The 23295-nt window shown below is 57.8% G+C and overlaps 1 protein-coding gene across 9 annotated transcripts in view; it reads left to right on the plus strand.

Moving 5' to 3' along the window:
• The window catches only part of TTC21A (tetratricopeptide repeat domain 21A), a 34793-nt gene extending 14576 nt beyond the window's left edge, over window positions 1-20217 (plus strand). For 2 of the 9 annotated variants that reach the window (XM_074284386.1, XM_074284387.1), the window contains exons 8-29: window positions 95-193; window positions 1276-1468; window positions 1654-1751; window positions 1945-2145; window positions 2714-2843; window positions 3842-3999; window positions 4769-4984; window positions 6045-6283; window positions 7302-7374; window positions 7483-7593; window positions 7910-8048; window positions 8162-8265; window positions 8687-8875; window positions 13080-13190; window positions 14027-14108; window positions 15198-15348; window positions 16567-16728; window positions 16867-17080; window positions 18165-18389; window positions 18947-19067; window positions 19866-19933; window positions 20026-20217. In XM_074284386.1, the coding sequence (XP_074140487.1) occupies window positions 95-193; window positions 1276-1468; window positions 1654-1751; window positions 1945-2145; window positions 2714-2843; window positions 3842-3999; window positions 4769-4984; window positions 6045-6283; window positions 7302-7374; window positions 7483-7593; window positions 7910-8048; window positions 8162-8265; window positions 8687-8875; window positions 13080-13190; window positions 14027-14108; window positions 15198-15348; window positions 16567-16728; window positions 16867-17080; window positions 18165-18389; window positions 18947-19067; window positions 19866-19933; window positions 20026-20103 (3162 nt within the window). In that variant the 3' untranslated portion in view covers window positions 20104-20217. The remainder of the gene's footprint in view (window positions 1-94; window positions 194-1275; window positions 1469-1653; window positions 1752-1944; window positions 2146-2713; window positions 2844-3841; window positions 4000-4768; window positions 4985-6044; window positions 6284-7301; window positions 7375-7482; window positions 7594-7909; window positions 8049-8161; window positions 8266-8686; window positions 8876-13079; window positions 13191-14026; window positions 14109-15197; window positions 15349-16566; window positions 16729-16866; window positions 17081-18164; window positions 18390-18946; window positions 19068-19865; window positions 19934-20025) is intronic. The other 7 variants (XM_074284389.1, XM_074284392.1, XM_074284390.1 and 4 more) reach the window with 4 other exon arrangements.
• The last annotated feature ends 3078 nt before the right edge of the window (window positions 20218-23295 follow it).

Genomic DNA, 23295 nt, shown 5'->3' on the forward strand with positions numbered 1-23295 from the left:
AAACTTGAGATCGAGGTGTCCCGTTTGGAGCAGCAAAGGCCGCTGGGCCGGGGCAAGCTGGTCCTCTAGCTGCTCACTTTGCCCTTTCCTGCAGGCCATCAACCACGTGAGAAATCTGATTAAGGCCTTAGAGACCAAGGAGCCCCAGAACCCGAGCCTCCATCTGAAGAAAGTCATCGTCATCAGCAGGCTGGTACGCAGGGAGCCCGCCCCCTGGCTCTGGGCCCTTCCTCCTGCTTCCCGAAGCCTCTTCTCTTGCCAAGAAGTGGCTAGTTCTTGGTGCCCTGGAAAGCCTTCTGTAGCCCAAGCTCCCTATGACCTCCCGCGCAGGGGCCAAATCTACTGCTGAACATGCCTTCCAGGGCAGTGAGGGAGCCCAGGGCCTCGTGCTCTAGCCCCAAGGGTCCGTGCTCCAGCCCCAAGAGTCCGTGCTCCAGCCCCAAGGGTCCGTGCTCCAGCTCCAAGGGTCTGTGCTCCAGCTCCAAGGGCCTTGTGCTCTAGCTCTGTCTCCTCCACTGGAGTTCTAGGGAGGATCAATAACTCACCACCCCCACAGAGGGCCTTCACCCCTCATTTGGTCTCCAGCTGATGGGGCCTCATGAACACATCTGCAAAAAGATCTTGGGGTTCCTAGTGGGCTGTGAGCTCACTGAGGCAAGAGTGGGATTGGCAGCCACACAGTAATGGGCCCCTGGGGCTGCATCTGAGGGAGTTTTCAGAAAGAAGGGGGTGATGGCACGAGACTATCCTGCCCTGGTCTGGCTTCTGGAGGACTGTGTTCTGTTCTGGGCACTAGAATGTAAGCGGGGTGGAATTGGAAGGCTGCAGAGCATCCCAAAGGGCCAACCAGGGTAGTTGGGGAAGCTGGACATGGCAGGGGTGGGCTGAGGGCCTCCTCCACTCCTGGGGCATTCTGGGTTGGTCCCAGGCACCAGGTTGTGGGATGCAGAGAGGCAGATCTGAGCTCAGTGTCAGGGAAAAGGCGCCAACAGCTAATGCGCCCAGAGGTGGACCAGGCCGCCCACTTTGGGGCCCTCTTCAGCTCTGGGCTGGATGACCAGCTGCTGGGTCTGTTGTGGGGGAGCCTTAGTGCCCAGTTTAGGGGGAAGCTCCCTGGCTCTCTGGGTCACTCCTCATAAGCCAGACTTCAGAGGGCCTTCCTGGCAGCCCTGACTCGGGCCTGGCACTGCTGGCTCTTTCTTTGGCTTGCCCAAAGCCGGGCAGGGACCCCGGGGCCTCCCTCGCTAAGGCCACTGGCCGGACTTTTCCTCGCAGTGTGGGAAGCACCAGCTCATCCTGCAGCAGATCTACAGCTTCATTGAGCGCACCTTCATCTCAGCGCCCTCAGACGCCCAGTTCGCCAATGAGCTGGGTTATCAGCTCATCCTTCAGGAGAAGGTGAAGGAAGCCACTCTGTGGTACACGGAGGCCATGAAGCTGGACGAGAGCAGCATGTCAGCCCTGATAGGTCTCTGGCCTGGGGACCTGGGGGCCTGGGGGCCTGGGGAGCCTGGGAGCCTTAGGGGGCCTGGGAAGCCTGAGGAGCTTGGGAGGCTTAGGGGGATATGGGAAGCCTGGGGAAGGCCTAGGAGAGGCTCGGTCTTGTCAGGCGGCTCACCTGGAAGTGGTTCCCTTTGTGTCCTTGGACTGCAGGTATCATTTGGTGCCAGATCCTGGAGGGCAACCTGGAGGAGGCAGAGCAACAGCTGGAATTCCTAAAGGAAGTTCAGCAATCCCTGGGGAAGTCTGAGGTCAGAGGTCACCTTATTTCTTCCATTCTCCTCTCCTGTCTTTCCCCTCTCCACCCTCAAGCTTTAATGTAAGGAGCCAGACCTGGATCCTTCCAGGGAGGCTCCTGGGCAGGCTGGGGAGAGCAGGGATCAGGCTCTGAGGCCCCAGCCAGGTGAGCTCTGGCTCCGGAACCAAGCACCTTCTCCTACACAGGTCCTGACGTTCCTGCAGGCCCTCCTGGCCTCCAAGAAGCACAAGAGCGAGCAGGTGGCCACGGCTCTGCTCAAGGAGGCGGCCGAGCTGCACTTCTCCAACATGCAAGGCCTCCCCCTCAGCATCGAGTACTTCGAGAAGCTCAACCCCACCTTCCTGGTGAACATCGTCAAGGAGTACCTGTTCTTCTGCCCCAAGCAGGTGGGCCGAGCTCAGTGAGCGGAGCCTGCTCCAGGAGGCGGGTGGACGGGCAGGGGAGGCAGGGCACCGCCCATGGCAAGCTCAGAGGGACACTGAGGTGGGGAGCTGCTTGCGGCAAGTTTGGAGGGCACTGAGGTAGCTACTTCAAAATTTCAAGTGCCCTCCACTACCCAGATCACAGCTCCTGGAGAGCTAAGAGGGGCTGCTCAGGAAGGGCTGTGGCCCAGGTGCCACACGCCTGCAGCCCCAATGGGCACCTCTGAGCTGGCCTCCCCTTGGAGGGCAGGGCAGGCTGCCAGGCATGGGAGAGAGCCCAGCCCTGAGGTCATGGATCCAACCCCTGAGCACCCTTGTTCTTAGCTGGCATATTTAGGACTGGGCGGCTTCCGATCATGCAAAAGGAGGTAACGGCCCCCTCGCCAGCATCTCTCTCCATGGGCGGTGGGCTGGGCCAGCCCCCACCCCCACCTGCAGCTTCTCCCAGAAGAGCCCTTGGCCCCCAGAGAAGGACTGTCCAGCACTCTGGAAATGACCGGCTGCTGACAGCCCGACCCCATTTCCCTCCCAGCCCAGATCCCCAGGCCAGATCATCTCTCCTCTCCTCAAACAAGCCGCAGTGATCCTGAACCCCGTGGTCAAAGTGGCCCCCGCCCTCATCGACCCACTGTATCTCATGGCCCAGGTCAAGTACCTGTCAGGTGAGCCCCAGCGCCAGCCCCTCACCCGCTGAGAGAGGCTCGTCTTGGGCGAGCACGTCCAGGGCGCTTCCCGGATGGTCCCAGTTCCCGGGCTGAGCGTCCTCCCCTCTCAGCTCTCGGCTCCTCCATGGAGTCTTCCCCGAATCCTCATAGCTCCCAGGGGTCGTGCCTTCCCCCGAGCCCTCCCATGTGCCGCTCTCTGGGCTTCCCAGTGAGGCCGCCGAGCCCCTCCCCAGCAGCGCCCGGCTTTCCGTTCTCACATGCCCAGCACAGAACCTGGCCCCTAACAGAGGTCTATCAGATAAAAGGGGGGGGGGGAATGGAATCCTCCCTTAGTGGCCGCTGGCGCTGATGGGAAGCTTCCTTCCTGCTGAGCCTGGCTTCCCCACCCACCATGCCGTGCCCTCCCCCAGAGCCCTCCTCAGCTCCCAGGAGTGGGCGCAGCAAAGATCTGGCAGCACAGGTGGAGCGTGGGCACCCCTGGACTTATTCTTGGGAAAGCTGTAAGAGATCATAGAGCTCAAGGGGACTCCCATGCCCTCTGAAGGAGTCTGCTCTATCCTCGAGGCAAAGGGGAACCATGGGAGGTCCTTGAGCAGGGAAGTGACCGGCCAGACTCTGGCCTTTGGAGTTTAGCAAGAAGTGGAAGGACTAATTAGGAGGCGATTGCAACAGTCCAGACAAAAAGTGCCGAGGTCCCAAGCTAGAGTTGGCAGCAATGCAAGGGGAGAAAGGAGGCCAGTGCAAGAAATACAGGAAAGGCAGAATCCCCGGGTCGTGGAGGCTGAGGGGACGCGGGGCTTCAGGGAGGGAGGAGGGGCAGGACTCAGGGTCCACAGCGGTAACCAGGCAGGTTTCCCTCAAAGAGAAAAGGGAAGCCTGGAAGGGCAGAGTCTGGGCAAGACATGAGGTACTCTTTGAGCCGGGCTGACCGGGCGGTTCCAAGATGGCCCCGGGGCCAAGCGGCTGGCTGGGAAACCTGGTGTGCCCTTCCCCAGGAGAACTAGAGAATGCCCAGAGTACCTTGCAGAGATGCCTGGAGCTCGACCCGACCTCCGCCGACGTCCACCTCCTGATGGCCCAGATCTACTTGTCCCAGGGCAACTTCACCATGTGCTCCCACTCCTTAGAGCTGGGGGTCAGCCACAACTTCCAGGTGAGCGGGCATCGGGGAAGGGGAGCCAGGCGAGAAACTAAGGCTCTGCCCTTGCTGAGCTGCACGAGGCCCAGGGACCAACCCACTGCTCGTGTATCCACTTCCACTCCCCCGGCATCACATGCTGTATCTGGGAGGACTAAGCCAAGGGTCCTCCACCTCTCTGGGCCTCTAAACCACAGTCCTGGTTGGCAGGGGGAGGGTCTGCGCCCTTCTTCCTCTGGGGGCTCTGTGCTGTGGTTGGCCGAGGGAGGATCATTCCCTAGACCTCCATGCTAGGCTTCTCGGGGGCAATCTGTGGCTCTCGCCTTTTTTTGAGGGTCCTGAGACAGTGGCAGCTACTGTCCACAGGCATGTTGAGGGAATCTGGGGACCCTCTGACTGTCCCGAGTCCTGCCAGTCAGTCCTCTTAAGCCTGTGGTTCCTTCTCGGATGCACAAAACAAATTACTCAGGATCCCCAAGGAAGCCAATTAGATTGGAATAGAGCCCTTCCACTATTCTAAGTTCCCAGAATCCTGCCCCATTTCCCGCCCCAGGAGAAGCCCCCCTCCTCTGGAAGGGGATTTCTCACAAGGGTCATGAATAGGAAGTTGGACCAGGTCCGTCCCCCTTGTAAGATTTTCTGACTGCTCGGCCTGGCTGACCCCTCGGTAGATCTGGCTGTTAAATCCTCATGCTTGGCCCGGGGCCCAGGGGTCTCCTGAAAGGCCCTGGCACCTATGGAGCCCGCCCGTCTCTGCTGACCACTGGCACGTGTCGCTTCCCAGGTGCGCGATCACCCGCTGTACCACTTCATCAAAGCGAGAGCCCTGAATAAGTCGGGGGATTACCCAGAGGCCATCAAAACCCTCAAGATGATCATGAAGCTCCCCACGATGAAGAAAGGGGAGAACAAGAAGAGCAGGAGCTCGGGCATCCAGCCCAGCGAGCGGGTGTCCATCTTGCTGGAGCTCGCCGACGCGCTGCGCTTAAACGGGGAGCTGGTAAGAGAATTGGACGGCTTCTTCCCCCTAAGCGGGCAGAGCTGAGGTAGTAACCATTGATGCCTCGAGTGAGAGAGTCCCTGTGCTCAGAAAGGGGGTTTTCTGGGCCTGGGCCCAGTGGATTGTGGGTCACAACAGAGGGACATAGGGGGCGGCCTGTCAATCAGCGGCCGCCACAGCGGACAGCAGGGTCTGAACAAGGGGAGGGGGGGTGGAGAACACAAGACTCAGCCGCCATGTGACGAAGCAGAGGGAGCCCAGTGACTTGGGGGGGGGAGCGGATCTGGGAGTCTGAGGAAAGTGCCCCTCCCCTGAGAAATCAGGACCAGGGAGAGCGCCGGGTGTCTGCGTGTGGGGGGAGGGGGGCATTTGTGGGGAGCAGGGGGACGGGACAGGGAGAGGGAGCTGGACCGAGCCCAAGGAACGCCGGGGCAGAGCGGTCCGGCTGTCATGGGACCCCTGGCGCTGGAGGGAGACGAGGCCCGAGGCCGGACACGTAGTCACTGGCTCCGTGCAGGGGGAGCTGAGGGGGGAGGGGGTCCCCTGGGGGGGTGCACCCTTAGCACAGGAGCCGGGGAAGCCGGCAGAGAGGAAGCAGAGAGCAGTCCTGGTGCCAAGGGCCACAAGGTGCTGTGGGCTGGACGGGCCCTGAGGGGCTCCACCTGCCTGGGGAGGTCCCTCCCTCTTTCCTCCTGCCTCTCAGTTCTTGGCCAGTTCCAGCCCCTGACAGGCCGCCCCCCCCCCCCCTCCTCATGGCCCGTTGTGGCCCGGAGGGGAATCCTGCAAGGGAGGCCGAGCATCGGGCCTCTGTCCGCCCCAGAAGCAGCAGGCGCCCGATGGGCACTCAGGGGGTCCTGGGTTCACGGCCCGGCTGCGTCACTGGGCGCTCCCTTAACCCAGCCGGGCCGGGCCCTGAGGTGACTCTGAGTGGCGCTGGTGCAGGGGGTCCTCACTGCGAGCCCTCCTACCCACGTGCACCAGCACACACTTACACACGTGTGCACCCCCCCGCCCCCCCCCCCCGCCCCGCCCCCGCCGAGCCCACGTCCGCTCCCCGCAGCACGAAGCCACCAAGATCATGCAGGACGCCATCAACGAGTTCAGCGGCACGCCCGAGGAGATCCGCATCACCATCGCCAACGTGGACCTGGCGCTGAGCAAGGGCAACGTGGAGATGGCGCTGGGGATGCTGAGGAACATCACGCCCAAGCAGCCCTACTACACCGAGGCCAAGGAGAAGATGGCGCACATCTACCTGCACACACGCAAAGACATCCGCCTCTACATCAGCTGCTACAGGTGGGGCGGAGGGGGGCGGGAACAGGGGGAGGGGCCGGAGCGGGGGGAGGGGCCGGAGCAGGGGGGGGGGCCCACCAACACACACACTCAGCATCGCCTGGGGGGCACAAGGAGCAAGGAACTGGTGGGGACCCCCCCCAAAGTGTCCCCAGCACCTGCAGGTAATGCTCCTATGGGAGACTCGAGGCTGGGCTCCTGCTGGTCCCCAGGCACTGGGCTGCCCAGCCCGGATTGGGCAGAAACCTCTCCAGGCCCCGAGGAACAGCTCCTGCCGCCCTTCCTGCAGAGGAGGGGGCCGCCACACCCCAGGGACCAGGGAAGGAGCCTCTGGAGGACAGCCGGGGCGAGGCAGCCCTGGGCTTTCTGACTCCTAGGTCTAAATCCAGCCTCAGAGGCTTCGCTTCTCTGTTTGACTCAACTTTCTCGTCTGTAAAATGGGGATCATAGACCCCCATCTCCCAGGATATTTACAGCAAACCTAGGCCAGTGCCCGCACACAGTAGGTGCCATATGCATGCTTGGTCTCCCCTGCGGAGGAGGGGGCTGTTGGGTCTGCCAGCTTTGTGCTTCGCCCTGGTGGGGCTGACCCCTGGTGGATGATGATGACCTAGCTAATCTTCAAGGTGCCAGTGTCACCGGGTCACTCCTCTGGTCCCCTCGTAGGAAGTCACCCCATTTTACAGATGGAGAAACCAAGACAGAGAGGGTCAGCTCCCTACCCACTACCCAACACTGCCTCTGTGGAGGCCACAAAGAAAACGGGGCTCCCGCCTTTCAGCTCCAGAGTCCCATGAGGCCACCTGCTCCTTGTGGCTCCAGTTGTGCAGCCGGGCCAGAGGCTCGGCCCACGGGCACTCGTGGGGTGCAGGCAGTTGAGAAAGATGGCGCCCAGAGAATCCGCCCTCCGTTTCTCAGGGTGCCGTTCCCAGGCTCCCTGAGCTCCTGCCCCCCCAAGTCACCCCCTTCCAGGCCCTGCCTGGCCAAGGCCCCCCCCTCACCCCCAGGGGATCTCTTGCAGAGAGCTCTGTGAACACTTGCCGGGGCCTCACACCAGCCTCCTCCTGGGAGACGCCTTCATGAATATTCAGGAGGTGAGAGATTGTCCTGGGACCCCGACCCCTGGCCCGGGGTCCCGCCTTCGGTAGGTGGGGGTCAGCCAGGGGTGCTGAAAACAGGCCTTTTTGCCCCCCCCCTTGCAGCCAGAGAAGGCTCTGGAGGTGTACGATGAAGCTTACCGAAAGAACCCTCACGACGCCTCCCTGGTCAGCAGGATTGGACAAGCTTACGTGAAAACGCACCAGTATAATAAGGTCAGGGGGCAGGGGTTGGGGGAAGGGCTGAGGGGGCACAAGCTTCCGGGCACTGTGGGAGTGACCCAGACACACACACAGACACATACAGACTTCAGGGCCAGCCCCAGTCAGGCTCATGGGGGACCCTAGGATGGACCCCAGCCCCCAGGATCCCCAGCTCAGAGAGAATGGGGCCTTCCAGGAAGGTCTGGAGGGGAGGCCCCTTCTGTCCCGGGTGGGGGGGGTACCCCGGGGCCAGCCCTTCTGTAACAGGCTCCTTGGGATGGCCAAGCCTGCTCAGAGAGCCACTGAGGCCTCGTGTCTTTTCCCTAAGGCCATCAATTACTATGAGGCGGCTCAGAAGATAAGTGGGCAGGACTTCCTGTGCTGTGACCTGGCCGAGCTGCTCCTGAAGCTCAAGAAGTTCAACAAGGCCGAGAAGGTGCTGAAGCAGGCCCTGGACCACGACTTCGGTGTGTGTCCCGCCCCCTCCCGCCCCTCCTCTGCGGGGGTGTCCGGGGGAGGCGGCTCGTGTGCATGTGCGGGGGTCCGCCCTGAGAGGGGGCTCTGGTTCCCTGTTTTCTAGTTAATGACATCCCTTCCATGATGAACGATGTCAAGTGCTTGCTCTTACTCGCTAAAGTGTACAAGAATCACAAGAGGGAGGAAGTGATGAAGACTCTGAACAAGGTAGCGCCAGTATCGACCAGAGCTCTGGTCTGCCTCTCCCCAAGGCGGAGGGGAGGGGGGGAGGGGGGCAGAGTGAGGGAGGCTGGCGGCTTGAGCGGGGCCCAGGGACCCCCAAACTAGAAGGGAAGATTTTCAGGTGTGGTTATGGGTGACGCTGAGATTCTCTGAGGAGTCGCTAGTTAGTGGGTGATCCCTGAGGGGCAGCGGGTGACCCCGACACCGGAGGCACTTTCTGGATAGCCCCCTCCTCTGCAGAATGGGCCCAGGAGCGACCCTCCCAGAGGGAAAAGATGGCGTGAGCAGCTTGCTCGGGGACTGAGCCATAGAAATGGTCTTCTGGCACTGGCCCCGTGCCCGGCTGGTGGGCACCTTGGGGAGAGCCCTGGAGCCCAAGCTCAATGCCCAAGCTGGGTCTCTGCAGGCCTTGGACATCCAGTCGAGGATCCTGAAGCGGGTGCCCCTGGAGCAGCCCGAGATGCTCCCCTCCCAGAAGCAGCTGGCCGCCTCCATCTGTGCCCAGTTTGGGGAGCAGCACCTCTCGGAGCGGGACTACGTGAAGGCGGTCAAGGCCTACAAGGACGCTCTGACCTACTCCCCCATAGACAACAAGGTGAGGGCTGAGACCCCGCGCCGCCTCAGCCGCTGCCCAGAATTCTGAGCGGGTGGGGGCTGGGCCCTCGGAACCCTGCCAGAAGGGCCATAACCAGGAAGGAAGGGTTCCTAATGCTGTTATTTTCCATAATGAAATGATTCTCCTTGTAATTCTAGACAGCATTCTTGTCTAGGAAAAATGCCCTCTGAATGTGAACGAGCCAATCAGAGCCTGCGCTGGGAATTCTGGGAGGCCCTTCCAGCCGCTCACGCCTTCCCCTCTCAGATTACCTTCCGCTGCTCTGTATCTTGGAGGCTTCCCTAGTACCCACATTAGAATGTCAGGCCAAATTTATGAAGTGCTTACTCTCCATATTTCCCTCTCCCCACCCCCAGTGCCTGGTCTAGCAAACTTAACAAACGCTTAGTGACTGGCCCGAGCGACTGCTTTTATTTTATCCCCCCCTTCTTATTTAGGATCTTAGTGTCCCCCAGTTCCATGTAAAAATGCTTTCCACATTTGTTTTTAAACGTTGAAGTTCCAAATTCCCTCCCTCCCTCCCAAGCAATTTGCCGTGCTTTATACACGCGTAGCCGCCCAAACTTTGCCATGATAGTTATGGTGAAAAAGAAAACAGACCAAAAGAAAGAAAAAAAAAAAAAAACCAAACATGAAGAAAAATCGAGTTGAAAAGGCTCCAACCCCATCAGCTTCTCCTCTGGGCGTGGAGGGCATTTCTCTTCCCCAGGCCTTTGGTTGCCTGGGATCCCAGGATAGCCGCACCATTCCCGGCTGACCCTCTGAGCCTCTTGCAGGTTCTCTGGACAGAACACGGGTCCCTTCACGTCACGGAAATCTTGCCAGGTTTTTCTGAGCGCCTCCTGCACCTCATTTCTCACAGCACAACGGTCCTGACATTCGCTTACCAGAGCTTGCTTTTATCCCAACAAGCCGATGGGCGGCCTATCAACGGCCGGGTGTCTGTCCCCAGAAAAGAGCCGAGTTTTGTGCGTCCGGGGCCTGATTTTTTTTTTTTAATGACTAGTTTTAGAAAGCCATTTTGACAAGCAGCTATTGGGCACCGTGCTAAGTACAGGAGAGCAAAGACTAAAGGAAAACGAAGCCTCGAAGACCTTGTGCTGGGGGGAAGAGGAGCCTGGGAGGGGCAGTTATGGGGCTTTAGGGAGGTGTATACACCTAAGCAAACACAAGGTAACTTCTTCCTCAGCTGGGAGTTCAGGGAAGGCTTCCTGTAGGAGGCGCCTCTCAGGAGGGCCTTTGAAGGTGGAGTGGAAAGGCAAAGCACAGAGATAGAGGTGAAGTGTGGGGAATCGTAACAGTGAGTTACCTGAAGTCAGGTGGGAAAAGTCCATGAGAGCTAGATTGTGGAGGGCATTAAAAACGCCGAACATTTGCCCAAGAGGCAATAGGGAGCTATGGATTTTCAGCAGGGCAGTGACATGGTCAAAGCCTCGCTTTGATGTCTGATTGACAGAATGGAGGAGGGAGAGCCTGGGAGCAAGGAGACTTAATTAGGAACCTGTCTCAATAATCAGGTTGAGAAGCAAAGGGGCCTATCCTGGGGCAGTGTCCCCGCCGGACAAAGAAGGGCCACGGCCACGGGAGGGTCAAGTGTGGGAGCCGGTGGGAGAGGAATGGCTCCGAGCAACATGGTGCTGCTTGGGAAGAGGGGCGAGTGGGCCAGAGCTCCACAGAAGCAGGGAGGAAGGATGAGGGAAGGGAAGATACTGAGCTGCCCCCTTCCAGGGGGCGCGACACAGTGCTTACTTCCCGATGACTGACTGCAAGCAGTGTGTCCCCAGCAGGGTCGTGAGTCCTGGCTTGCGGAGGTTCTCTGAGCCAGAGCCAGGAGCAACAGGTGCTAGTGGGGTGAGCTTCTGCGCGCTGGGAGGCCTAGGGCAGAGCGTGGGGGAACCCTTGGACCTGGGAGGCGCCATCCAGATGCTTGAGCTCCCACTCGCTGGGAGGAAGGGCAAGCAGACCTAGGAAGAATCAGGATGGGGGGGGCCTGGACCCCCTGGAAACTTAGTGCCAGGGAACCTGGACAGAGGAGTTGCTGCTCCCCACTCTCCTTCCCCAGGTGTGCAGGACAGTCCCGCCGTTTTCTAGATGGGAGCCAGCAGAGCACAAGGGAGAGAGCTGCTCTTGTGGGAAAGGCAGCCCAGGATGCAGTGCCCGCCGCCTGGGTCAGGGCCCAGCCACCCCTCTCGCCACCTGCATTCCCCATATCATCACAGGCTCCCCAAACAAACCAAAGCTGTGTGTATTGGGCTGTGCTGGGAGAGCCTTCGGCTTCCCCTTGCCTATGAGGGACTGCCCCACTGCTCTCCTTGGCAATGCCCAAATACACCCCTTCTGAGGCCTTCCTGGGTTTTTCCCCTGATGGAAGGGAAGCTCCTTGAAAGCACAGACAAGTTCATTTTTGCCTTTGTATCCCCAGGGCCTGGTACATAGTAGGTGTTTAATAAATGCTGATTGATCAGATTACAGAGATTTCTTTGTGGAGAGTATAACCATCCTCATTGATAGCACATTTGAGTCTCTAATGAGCCTTTCTGGGATGATTATTTGAGTCAGGTTCATTTTTGCCTTTGTATCCCTAGGGTTTGGCACACAGTAGGTGCTTAATAAATGCTGATTGAAGGATCAGATCACAGAGACTTCTTTGTGGAGAGTATAACCATCCCCAACAATAGCACATTTGAGTCTCTAATAGGCCTTTTTAGGATGATTGTTTGAGTCAGGTTCATTTTTGCCTTTGTATCCCCAAAGCCTGGCATACAGTAGGTGCTTAATAAATACTGATTGAAGGATCAGATCACAGAGATTTTTTTGTGGAGAGTATAACCATCCCCAATAATAGCACATTTGAGTCTCTAATGAGTCTTTCTAGGATGGTTGAGTCAGATTCATTTTTGCCTTTGTATCCCCAGGGCCTGGCACACAGTAGGTGCTTAATAAATGCTGATTGATCAGATTACAGAGACTTCTTTGTGGAGAGTGTAACCATCCCCACTGATAACACATTTGAGTCTCTAATGAGTCTTTCTAGGATGGTTGAGTCAGATTCATTTTTGCCTTTGTATCCCCAGGGCCTGGCACACAGTAGGTGCTTAATAAATGCTGATTGATCAGATTACAGAGACTTCTTTGTGGAGAGTGTAACCATCCCCACTGATAGCACATTTGAGTCTCTAATGGCCTTTCTAGGATGGTTTATTTGAGTCAGAGCTGAATGCAGTGAGTCACATTCTTAGAAATGGTCTTTAAGAGAGAGCAGAGATCTGGAGAAATACAGAGACTTGGACAGCGGCTCTTGGAAGGAAGTCTGGGTCTCCTGACGTCTTCTCGGGGACCACGGACTTGGTCTCCTGAGAGGAGGAGGAATATCTGGGCCACTAGGGGGCGCAGTGGATAGAGCAGCACCAGCCCTGAAGTCAGGAGGACCTGAGTTCAAATTTGACCTCAGATATTCAACTAGCTGCCCCAAATTTTTTAAAGTATATTTCAATACCTAAGTGTGTATGCATGCTTTAAACAAATAATATAGTTCAAAAATGAGCAAGAGGGGCAGTTAGATGACGCAGTGGGTGGAGTACCAGCCTTGAGGTGAGGTCAGAAGGACCTGAGTTCAAATCTGGTCTCAGACACAACACTTCCTAGCTGTGTGACCCTGGACAAGTCACTTAACCCCAACTGCCTCAGGGGAAAAAATCCAAGATGCTTCCAATATGTTGGAATCTTTCACATACAGAGCTATTCAATAGTTGAACCTCTAAGGTATCCATGGGAAACGAAACTGGGTGGTCTTCTGTGTTGTAATTGTCCTAAGTTCTATAATGAGTAAATTTGCGTTTTCACTTTTTCCATTCATACGTAAGTGGACCTCCCAAAAAGTATAAATATTCTTGTCCCCATCTTACAGATGAGCAAATGGAGGCTCGGAGGGCTTAAATGACCAACATGGAGTCACCCATCTGATAAATCTTAGGGTCCCAGATTTGGAAAGGGAAGGGACCTCTGAGGAAACGGGGGCCCCATCTCCGAGTGTCCCCTTGCCCACTGGGCCACGTAACAGATGAGAATTTCCCACCCCATGAGCCTTTGCCTCGCCTGATCTCGACGTAGGGGAAGGCGCCCCGGCCAGCGGGGGAGCTCTCCGAGCCCCGGTGGTCCCCCAGGCTCTCCCTTGTCTCGGCAGGTGACGCTGGAGCTGGCTCAGCTGTACCTGCTCCAGGGGGACCTGGATGCCTGTGAGCATCACTGCTCCATCCTCCTCCAGAGTGACCAGAGCCACGAGACCGCCTGTGTGGTAAGGACCCCCAGCCCCACAGAGGCCGGCTTCCTTCCCCTCCCAGCGGGCGGCCCTTCCCCTCCCAGCAAGCTTCTGGCTGTCAGGCAGAGAGGCCGTAGTGTCCAACTTTGTCAGGAGCCCCACTGCCCCAATGGGAGGCTCTCCCGCTGGCACTGCCAAGGAGGCCATCCACAGGGAGCCTGTAGCGCACCTCCCCAGGCAGTGAGCAGCTGCGCCCCACAGGGGGAGTGCCCTCCCCAGGATGACTGAGGCACAAAGTCAAGCCGCAGAGCCCGAGTGCAGAGCCCGAGGGCTGAGCCTCTAAACAAAGTAGATCCACAGAAAATCCGCTGCCTCGCCTTTCGCCAGACCTACTAAGTGCTGTGAGTTTGGCCCAGTCCTCAGCCCGGCCCCTGCCCGGCCTTCTCAGGGAGAAGGAAGGAGGCAGAGCCTGGGATTGTTGGGCAGGTACTGATGTCCTGTGGAGGAGGTCAGGGGGTAGAGAGAGCTTCAGAGGCTCTCAGGCTCCCCTCTCTCCCAGGTGGTCTCTCCCGGGGAGACCCACCCCCAACCCCTGCAGCTCCCAAGGGCCAGGTCCTTCAGGGCAGAATGATGGATAAGGAGACCCAGGGAGTGAGATGAGGGCCTCCACTGGAGGCCACTGACAGCTGCAGGGAAGGATGGAGGCAGCAGGCCAGAGCCCCATCCACACAGGGAGCGGCCAGGCTCCTCCCAAGCCTAAATCGGGCACAGCCCTCAGCTCCCGGGCTCCCAGGGCTCCCATTCTAGGGTTCTTGGTCTTGCAGCTCATGGAGCTGTCCCGGCTTTTGAAAGGTCCATCCATTCTCTCACAGATGATGGCGGATCTGATGTTCAGAAAGCAGAAATATGAAAACGCTATCGACCTGTACCGGCAAGTTCTGGAAAAGGCCCCAGGTGAGGCCCCAGCCTCTTGGCTTCCTCTCAGTCCCCTCTGCCTCCTGGCCTGGGGCCCAGGATCCCCGGGAGCCTCAGTTTCCATTGGTGGGATACCTTCCCTGCTCAGGAGAAGCCACCCGAGACTGAAGGAAGCCCTTCCCCCCCACCCCAGTGAGCTCCAGGGCTGGGTGAACAGGAATCCCAGATTCAAGTCTAGCCTCTGAAACCTCCTGGTCATACCCCTTTTGTCAAGGCGCTTTGCTTCTTTGTGCCTCAGTTTCCTCATCTGTAAAAGTGCTTGGTGGTTAGGAGCGGACCTCATTCACTCTCGAGCGCGAGGTGTTGTTACCCTGTGTCGTGAGGGAGGGGCAGTCCCCGCACCGGGCCCTCGTCCGGGCCGTTAGTTCTGACCCCCCATGGTTTAGAGGGACGTGGAAGGCTCAAGCCTGCCTGGGGGGCACTGAGGTGGGCGTGGGGATGCCAACCTGTGTCATGTGAGGCCGGTTGAGGAAATCATCAGTGTTTAAGCCGGAGAAGAAAAGGCAAAAGGAGAAGGGATGACTCCTCAGGTGTGGAGGGCCGCTCTGGGGAAAGGGCCCCCCGCCTCCTGTGTGCACCCCTGGCGGGGATGGGGGACGTACCAGGGGAACAGGCGCACAGGCAGAGCTCTCTAGAACTGGGGTGAACTTTGTGGGAAAGGGCCTATTCCCAGAGCAGGGCAGCTGCCACTACTGCTATCCACGGGGCCTCCAGTGGCACCTTTCTGGGGTTGGAGGGAGGCAGCTCCTCCCCTCCCCTCCCCCATCGGGAGACAGGAAACCTAGCCTGGATTTAGAGCCCCGGTGCGCCTGTGGGGATGGTGGGACCCCCTTCCTTTTTCAGATGAGAAGCTTCAGCCAGTGGCCGGCCCGAATTCTCCCGGGCAGTGAGAGCCAAAATCTGAATCTGGGGCTTCCAATTCCAGATCTGGCGCTCTGCCCACTGTACCACACGGCCCTCACCAGGAGGAGCACCGGAGCTCTGCCCCAGCTAGGTCTCCTCTCCCCTCCCCAGGACCCCGTGACGCCGAGCCGAGGGCCTTGATGTGCCCCTTCTGTTTGTTTTAAGACAATTTTTCAGTGTTGAACAAACTGATCGACCTGCTCAGGCGGAGCGGGAAGCTGGAGGACGCCCCGGCCTTCTTCGAGCTGTCCAAGAAGGTGTCCAGCCGCATCCCGCTGGAGCCGGGCTTCAACTACTGCAAAGGCATTTATTGCTGGTAGGGGTCCCTCTGCCCTGTCTCAGGCCTGGGGCAGGGGCAGGGCCAGTGGCAGGGGCAGGGGCAGAAGCAGGGCCAGGAGCAGGGGCAGGGCCAGAAGCAGGGCCAGTGGCAGGGGCAGGGCCAGAAGCAGGGCCAGGAGCAGGGGCAGGGCCAGAAGCAGGGCCAGTGGCAGGGGCAGGGCCAGGTCCAGACTGGCCGGACCCCCACCCCCCACACCAGGCTCAGGTCAAGGTTTTCAGCAGTCTCAGAGCTGCTACTTTCAGGCCCAGCCTGAGCCAGCCGAGGGCCGGGTGACTTTTGGCCTCTGTGCCTTCTCCTTGTTCTAGCTTGAATGGCCCATCCTCCCGATGGCTCCTGATCCAGGGCCTCCCTCTGCATTCTCCCCATCCCTTTTTGAACACGTCTCCACACCTTAACCCCTTGCTGCCGTTTCCAGGCTCAGCGGTTTATCCTTTGCCAGAGCCCAGCCCTGCCTCCTCCCCCTCATCTTCATGGTCCAGCAGGGTCCATCGCTGCCCTCCTGGGTGCAAGGCCCGAGCTGCCCAGAGCGGAGGCCACGACTCCCAGAGCCAGGGTCTATTGCTTCGGAGGCCTCAGCTCAGGGAGCGCTCCCCGGGAGCTCCCGGGCCCCCAGTTCTGATCCCCATTTGGCTCCGGCCATCCATGCTGCCTCAGGGATCTTGGCCGAAGCTCCTCAGTGTAGAGGGAAGGGGCCAGACAGAATGGTCACTGAGGTCCCGCTTCAGCTCTCTACCTAGAAGCCCATCAAGCTCTTAGAGCCTCCTTGTGGGATCGGTGCCTCAGGAAAGATGGGGGGTAGGGTCAGAAGCTGGAGTTTTAGCAAAAAAAGGAACTCCCGGTGAGAATGCTCCCTCCACCAATGCTGGCTGTCACCGCCATCCCTGGGAGCCCGCAGAAGTGACTTCATGGTGGCTTAGCCAGAACATGTCAAAAGGTGGGACTTGAGCCCAGGTTTTCAGATGGGGAAACTGAGGCTGGGACTTGCAGCCTGGGAGGAGGGATCTGGCATACAAGGGGAATGGACTCGTCCAAGAAAGGTTCAGACGTGCCCAAGCGGCCCGGAGGTAAACAGTGTCAATGACCATAGTGCCACGGGCATCCTTGGGGAGGGTGAGCAGGCACCAGGAAGTCATAAAGACTGCAGGACCCATAAGCAGCCTGAACCTGCCCCTGGCCTTCTTCCCCCTCCCCCAGGCACGTTGGGCAGCCCAATGAAGCCCTGAAGTACCTCAACAAGGCCCGCAAGGACAGTGACTGGGGCCAGAGCGCCACCTATAACATGGTGCAGATCTGCCTCAACCCAGACAACGAGATCATGGGGGGAGAGGCGCTGGAGACCCTGGCCATGGAGAACAGGTGACTCTAGTGGCCGCAGAGGGGAGCCACTCAGCCTGCTGGGGCGGCCCCCTCCTGGAGCTGGGGGGTGGGCTGGCAGCCCCAGAGAGGGGCCCTCGAGAGGCCCGCGAGGGCAGCTGGAAACGTGGCCGGGGCCAGTGTCCATTCCCTCCCTAGCAGCTCCACAGAGAAGAAGGAGTCGGAGCAGCATGGAGTGCGGACGGCGGAGAAGCTCCTCCGCGAGTTCTACCCCCACAACAAGGAGGGCCAGGACCAGCTGAAGATGCTGCAGAGCTACTGCCTCCTGGCCACCAAGGAGAAGGCCAACGTGGAGACCGCCCTCGGGGCCTTCATCGAGATCGCCCAGTTGGAAGTGAGTGCGGGCCCAGGGGGGGAGCCAGGGCCGGTGGGCTGCCAGCGGGGCTAGGGTCATGGGGGCTGCCAGCAGGGCCAGGGCCTAGAGGACTGCCAGTGGGGCAGGGGGCAGGGGGGGCTACAAGCAGGGCTGGAGGGGCTGCCAGTGGGGTGGGAGTCAGGGGGCTACAAGCGGGGCCGGAGGACTGCCAACGGGGCTGGGGTCAGGGGGGCTACAAGCAGGGCTGGGGTCCAGGGGGCTGCCAGCGGGGCCAGGGTCAGGGGTGCTGCCAGCGGGGCCAACCATGAGCATGCCTGGTGAGGGAAGGGCTGCAGGGGCCCACCCCTCAGGCCCCCACATCCTGGAGACATGGGCCCCTGGGAGGCACATCAGGTGATGGCCAAGTCTGTCCTCACTGGGTCCCCCTCTTCCCTGGAAGCATCTTCCTGCTGGCAGCAGCCGAGCACCCTGACACTCACTGAAAGGGCCACTCGACACATGTGTGTACATGGGTGAATGTGTGTGTGTGTGCCCTGTGCTGCTCTGTGAATGTGTGTGTGTGTGCCCTGTGCTGCTCTGTGAATGTGTGTGTGTGTGTGTGGCCTGTGCTGCTCTCTGTGAGTACGTGTGCACATGTGCTGCTCGTTCTCTGTGAGAACGTCTCCCCTGCCTCTCTGAGCGGTTCACATACTCACCGTGCCCAGAGAGTGGACGGCCGGCCCAACAATGGCTTGGGAGCCACTGCCCCTCCACAGCACGGGGTCACCTGCCCGCCTGCCCCATCCCAACCTTTGGGCCCTGGGGTCAGGACGGCCCTTCCCAAGGAGGGCTCCATGCAAGGAAGTCTGGCAGCCAGGGCTCTGAGGGATGCCACACAGTTCCCGGGTGGGGGCGCTTGCAGCCCTGGCATGCAGGGCACAGGGGAAGAAGCACAGGGTGTCCAGGGAGGGGCCTAGGCCACCAGAGAAAGGCACCTGAGGAAGGGGGGGGTTGGGCAGTTAGGTGCTCCCCTTTGAGGCAAACAAAGCCAGATGGGTGGCCCTGGGGTCTCAGGGGCCTCTGCGTGGGCTGGCATGAGGTTCTTGGGGCTGTTTTTTCCCAGAAAGAAAGCGTTCCGGCCCTCCTGGCCATGGCCCAGGCCTACATGATCCTGAAGCAGATCCCCAAGGCCCGCACTCAGCTCAAAAGGCTGGCCAAGGCCCCCTGGGCACTGGCCGACGCTGAGGACCTGGAGAAGAGCTGGATCCTTCTGGCCGACATCTACTGCCAGAGTGGCAAGTTCGACATCGCCTCCGAGCTCCTCCGCCGCTGCGTCCAGTACAACAAGGTAAGCGGACGTCCGAGGAGGAAGGGGCCGGCCCTCGGCGCCCCCCGGGATCTCGGTGCCCGGGGTCACTGCGCCAGGCTCCCGGCTCCATCCGGTCAGAGAAAGCCGGGCAGCTCTCCCTCCATAGCCCACACTGCCTGCTTTTAAATGGGGGGTACAGGGGGAGCCCCGGGGAGCTCTTTCTTGCCCAGGAGTTCTCTTAAGTGTCATCTGTGGCCCTCTCCTCTCCTATTTGATCCAAATCACCCACTTGCAAAGAGGGTCAGCTGTCACTTTATAGATGAAGAAACTGAGGACCAAAAGGACTGTGACTCAGGAAAGGCCCTACAGCTGCTTGGAGTCAAAACAAGGAGCCTCTGGGGAGAGCCCGTTCTAAGCCCAGCCTTGCCATAGGCTCCCTTGCCCTCAGTTTCTGCCTTTGTTAGATGAGGGGCTCAGGCTAGACCCTCACGGAGGCTCCATGGCCAGGCCCACCCAGGGCTCCGGGGCCAACTCCTTCCTTCCCGCGGACCGTCCTGGAGCCCCAGCCCCGACTCTAACAGCTGCCATCTTTGCAGTCTTGTTGTAAAGCCTACGAGTACATGGGCCTCATCATGGAGAAGGAGCAGTCCTACAAGGATGCAGCGAGCAACTATGAGCTGGCCTGGAAGTATAGCAACCGGGCCAACCCTTCCATCGGTGAGCCCCGGCCCCCGTAGGCCTGCCCCCGAGGAGCCCAGCCAAGGGGTGGCGGGCTTGGGCTGAGAAGGACTGCCCTCCCACACCTTATTCTGAGGGCACCAAGAAGTCTGAACAGCCGTTGGCTTTTTCCACTATCACAGGCTAGACTGGCTGGGCCAGGTCAGACTGGACTGGGTGGGCCTGAGTAGGTCAGACGGGGCTGGGCCTGGCTGGGCAGAGCTGGGCTGGGTCAGGCTGGACTGGGTGGGCCTGGCTGGGCAGAGCTGGGCTGGGTCAGGCTGGACTGGGTGGGCCTGGCTGGGCAGAGCTGGGCTGGGTCAGGCTGGACTGAGTGGGCCTGGCTGGGCAGAGCTGGGCAGAGCTGGGCTGGGTCAGGCTGGACTGGGTGGGCCTGGCTGGGCAGAGCTGGGCTGGGTCAGGCTGGACTGGGTGGGCCTGGCTGGGCAGAGCTGGGCTGGGTCAGGCTGGACTGAGTGGGCCTGGCTGGGCAGAGCTGGGCAGAGCTGGGCTGGGTCAGGCTGGACTGGGTGGGCCTGGCTGGGCAGAGCTGGGCAGAGCTGGGCTGGGTCAGGCTGGACTGGGTGGGCCTGGCTGGGCTGAGTTGGCTAGGCCTGGCTAGGTCAGATCGAGCTGGGCCTGGCTAGACTGGCTCCGGCCTTACTGGGCTGGGACTGGCTAGACTGGGCTGAGCTCTCCAGGAGCCACACAAAGCCTGGAACCGGCGGGATGAGGGAGGCTGTGGGCAGTTCCTGGGGACCACTCATCCTAGGCAATCACTTGTGCTTTCTTCTCCAGGTTTCAAACTTGCTTTCAACTACCTGAAAGACAAAAGATTTGTAGAAGCCATTGAGGTTTGCCACAGTGTAAGTTCCCTTTTTAATCTAAGACCAATGTCTGCCTTTGGCGCAATGGGTGGGCCCCCACTGATGGCGGCTCCCTCTCCCCTGGTCCCTAGGTACTGAAGGAGCACCCCAATTACCCAAAGATCCGAGAAGACATCCTGGAAAAGGCCCAGGGCTCCCTGCGGCCCTAGCAGAGCCAGAGACCTTGTCGGAAGGAGAAGAAAAGGACATTGAGGCTGCTCTGGGGGCATCTGTACCATGAGAAATTTAAATTATGAAGATCATACAATCTTTCTCATTCCGTGCTCTTTGCCCACTTGGTTTTGTTGGGGTTTATAGCAAAATAAGGGTATATTTTCCAGTAGGTGGGGAGAAAAGAATTGCTTAGGAGATAGGAGAGCTAGAGTTTTGTTTTGTAATTAAGAGTAGGGAGACCTGACTCTGACTTGGAGCTTTCGGTCCCTTTCTTTCTATGGGTCTCTGTTAAAAAAAAAAAAAAAAAAAAAAAAAAAAAAAAAGGGGGGGGGGATATTGAGCAAGATAATCCCCTAAATTCTCCCCCGAAAATCTGAAGTTTCATGTCATTTCCAGCGTTTAATCTATAATGTGATCGCAGGGTCACAGATGTTGAGGGGGGATCTTCATCTGTCCAACAAGGCCCTCTGTCATTTGAGGATACTAGAGACCAGAGGGATTTGAGCCAGGGAGCAGATGGGAGAACTGGGCCTCGCACCCAGGACCTGTCTCCAAATGCTCGCTTCATGATGTGCAGAACTTGCTCCCAGGGAGTCCAGAACTGGCCCACAGAAAGTCTGTCCTCAGTAGCCCCTGCTCAGTCAGAGGCTGCCTCTCCCACAGCGCTGGGCCTCTCAGCCACTCCTTCCCAACACTGGAAGATGGAGGAACGATGATTCCAGAAAGCTGGCGACTGCCATTGTTAAAAAGCAGAGCTCAACTCAGATCAAAATCAACCCAGTCAGCAGGCTCGGAGGGCTGAGAATCACTGGAAAGCATGGGGGTTTGAACCTTGGAGCAGGGTGGGGTGTGTGGGGAAATGCCAGTGCCATCCCCAAGCGTGCAAAGGATCGTGGGTTGGAGCAGGGCTGAGCCTTCTTGGCTGGGCAGGACCAGGAGGATGGGGGGAAAGTTGTCAGGAAGTGCCCTGGCAGTGGAGCAGGAAAGCTTCCTCCCAATCAGAGCTGTCCTGGAGGCTCCCGGCGGCTGAGTTTTGTACAGGCCGAGGCTGAAGGTGGAAGGTTGTAGCAGGAAAGCCAGTCTTGGTTACAGGGTAGCTGGGCTTGGGGGATGGAATTAAACAGAACCACTTCAAGACTTCTCTCCTCCAGACTTCACTACTGGAGTCTCTGGGCCCTTTGATGCTGCAGTGAGTTAAAAAAAAAAAAAAAATACATTGATCCTTGACAGGAGTTTGGCCCCTTTTGGGGCTATTGGGGAAAGAAAAGGAGGCCGTCCCTCCCATGAGAAGTTCACATGTGCTGTGCACCCATTGTCCCGACTCACCTTCTCTTCCCAATATCTAGGATGCTGCTAAATAAGCTTGTGTGGGACAGTGGGCAGGACACCAGGGATGCTGCTAACGAGAGATGATTTTTGCAAAGTCAGGTCACTGGGTCAGACTTTCCTAAACCAATTTCCTTTTTTTCCTTTTTTCTTTTTTTTTAATTTTTATTTTAATGATATTTTATTTTTCCTCTTTTTTCTTTTTTTTAATTTTTATTTTAATGATATTTTATTTTTCCTCTTTTTTCTTTTTTTTAATTTTTATTTTAATGATATTTTATTTTTCCTCTTTTTTCTTTTTTTAATTTTTAATTTTAATATTTTATTTTTCCAAATCCCTGCAAAGATAGTTTTCAACGTTCACCTTTGCAAAACCTCGTGTTACAAGTTTTTCTCCCTCTCCTTTTCCCCTCCCCAAGATAGCAAGCCATCTGATAGAGATTAAACGTGCAATCCCTCTAAACATATTTCCATATTTGCCATGTTATGCAAGAAAAATCAGATCAAAGGGGGAGAAAAGTACAGGGAAAAAAAAAAGCAAGCGAATAATAACAAAGAGGTGAAAATCCACATTCAGTCTTCATCGTTCTCTGTCTGGATGTGGAGGGCGCTCTGAAACCAGTTACAGAACAGAAGGTTGGCCTGTTAGACCGTCTGCTGCTTGAAAAGGCTTCTAAAGTCAGAAAACAAAATGATTGTGAATTACGTGCGTAATGTTTATTAGCGCATTTGGGAGCTTGATTTGGGGCCACACTTAGAATCTGCTGTGGATGGGATGGGGACACGAAGTTGTGACTTGATATGACTATTTTTAGGGCTTTAAGAAGAGAAACTTCATGGATCATGGAGAGCTCCATTGGCCAGAGAGCCAGGAAATGCAGGAGCTCCGCTGCTTATGCCCAGGCCAGGCCCCTGCTCCCCTATCTAAGCCTATTATTACCTTATCTAAGGTTATCTATATATTCCATATAAGGAATGGGCTCCAAGGTCCACCTGTGACACAGGAGAGCTTAATTAGGAGCATAGTAGAGAGCACAGATTGAAGCAACCCGTATCCTGCTCCAGATGCTTTTTATCTGAGTGACCTGGGATACCTCCTGGGACTCAGTTTCCACATCTGTAAAATGGGCACTTGAAATTGATGGTCCTTAAGGTATCCTCCCTGCCTTTGATCAGAGATCCTCCGAAATAAGCTCAGAGCTTTCTGGACACGGCGGCTTCGCTTTGGGCCACACTGTTGGTCCTGGCTACAGTTTATCAGAGGCCTAGTCTATACCTGCTTCCCCCCCCAGCCCCATAGCAATCTTCCCAAGAAAAAGCAACTCCACCCTCTTTGTGCTTTCCAACAACCTGTTTCTCCACTTGTTTTGAGCATTCTATGACTAACGGCCTGACCTCTGAACTCACGTGTGTTTATCTAGAGTTCCCCGATTCCTGCCCTGTCGTCCCAATAACAATCACTTGGGTTTATGGAGCTCCTTTAGATGTCTAGAGCGGCTTCTGCTTGTGGAGGAAGAGAAAGGAAAGAGAGAGCCCTCCTGTTCTCGGAGCAGGAAGTGCCAGAGGGGAGATTCAAGCCCCTGTTCTCCTGGTACAGGCCTGTTTCCACACTCTTGCTGACGTGATAATTACCCATCCGTGATGAGTTTATCCTTGCCAATCAGAGACGGATATCATCCTAATTTTTTTTTTTTAACACAAAAGTGGATCCCGAATTATAGAGAACTTTAGTTCTTACCGGAAAAGTCCTAATTTGTGGGTCATTTGAAGTCCTCAATGAGGGTCTTAGAGATAAGCCTCCAATGGCATTGAAGGCAGCCACCAGCAGTCTCACCTCCCATCACTTTCATCCTTCAAGCTGC

This window comes from Sminthopsis crassicaudata, chromosome 1 (genome assembly GCF_048593235.1).
Source record: "Sminthopsis crassicaudata isolate SCR6 chromosome 1, ASM4859323v1, whole genome shotgun sequence".
Classification (NCBI taxonomy): domain Eukaryota; kingdom Metazoa; phylum Chordata; class Mammalia; order Dasyuromorphia; family Dasyuridae; genus Sminthopsis; species Sminthopsis crassicaudata.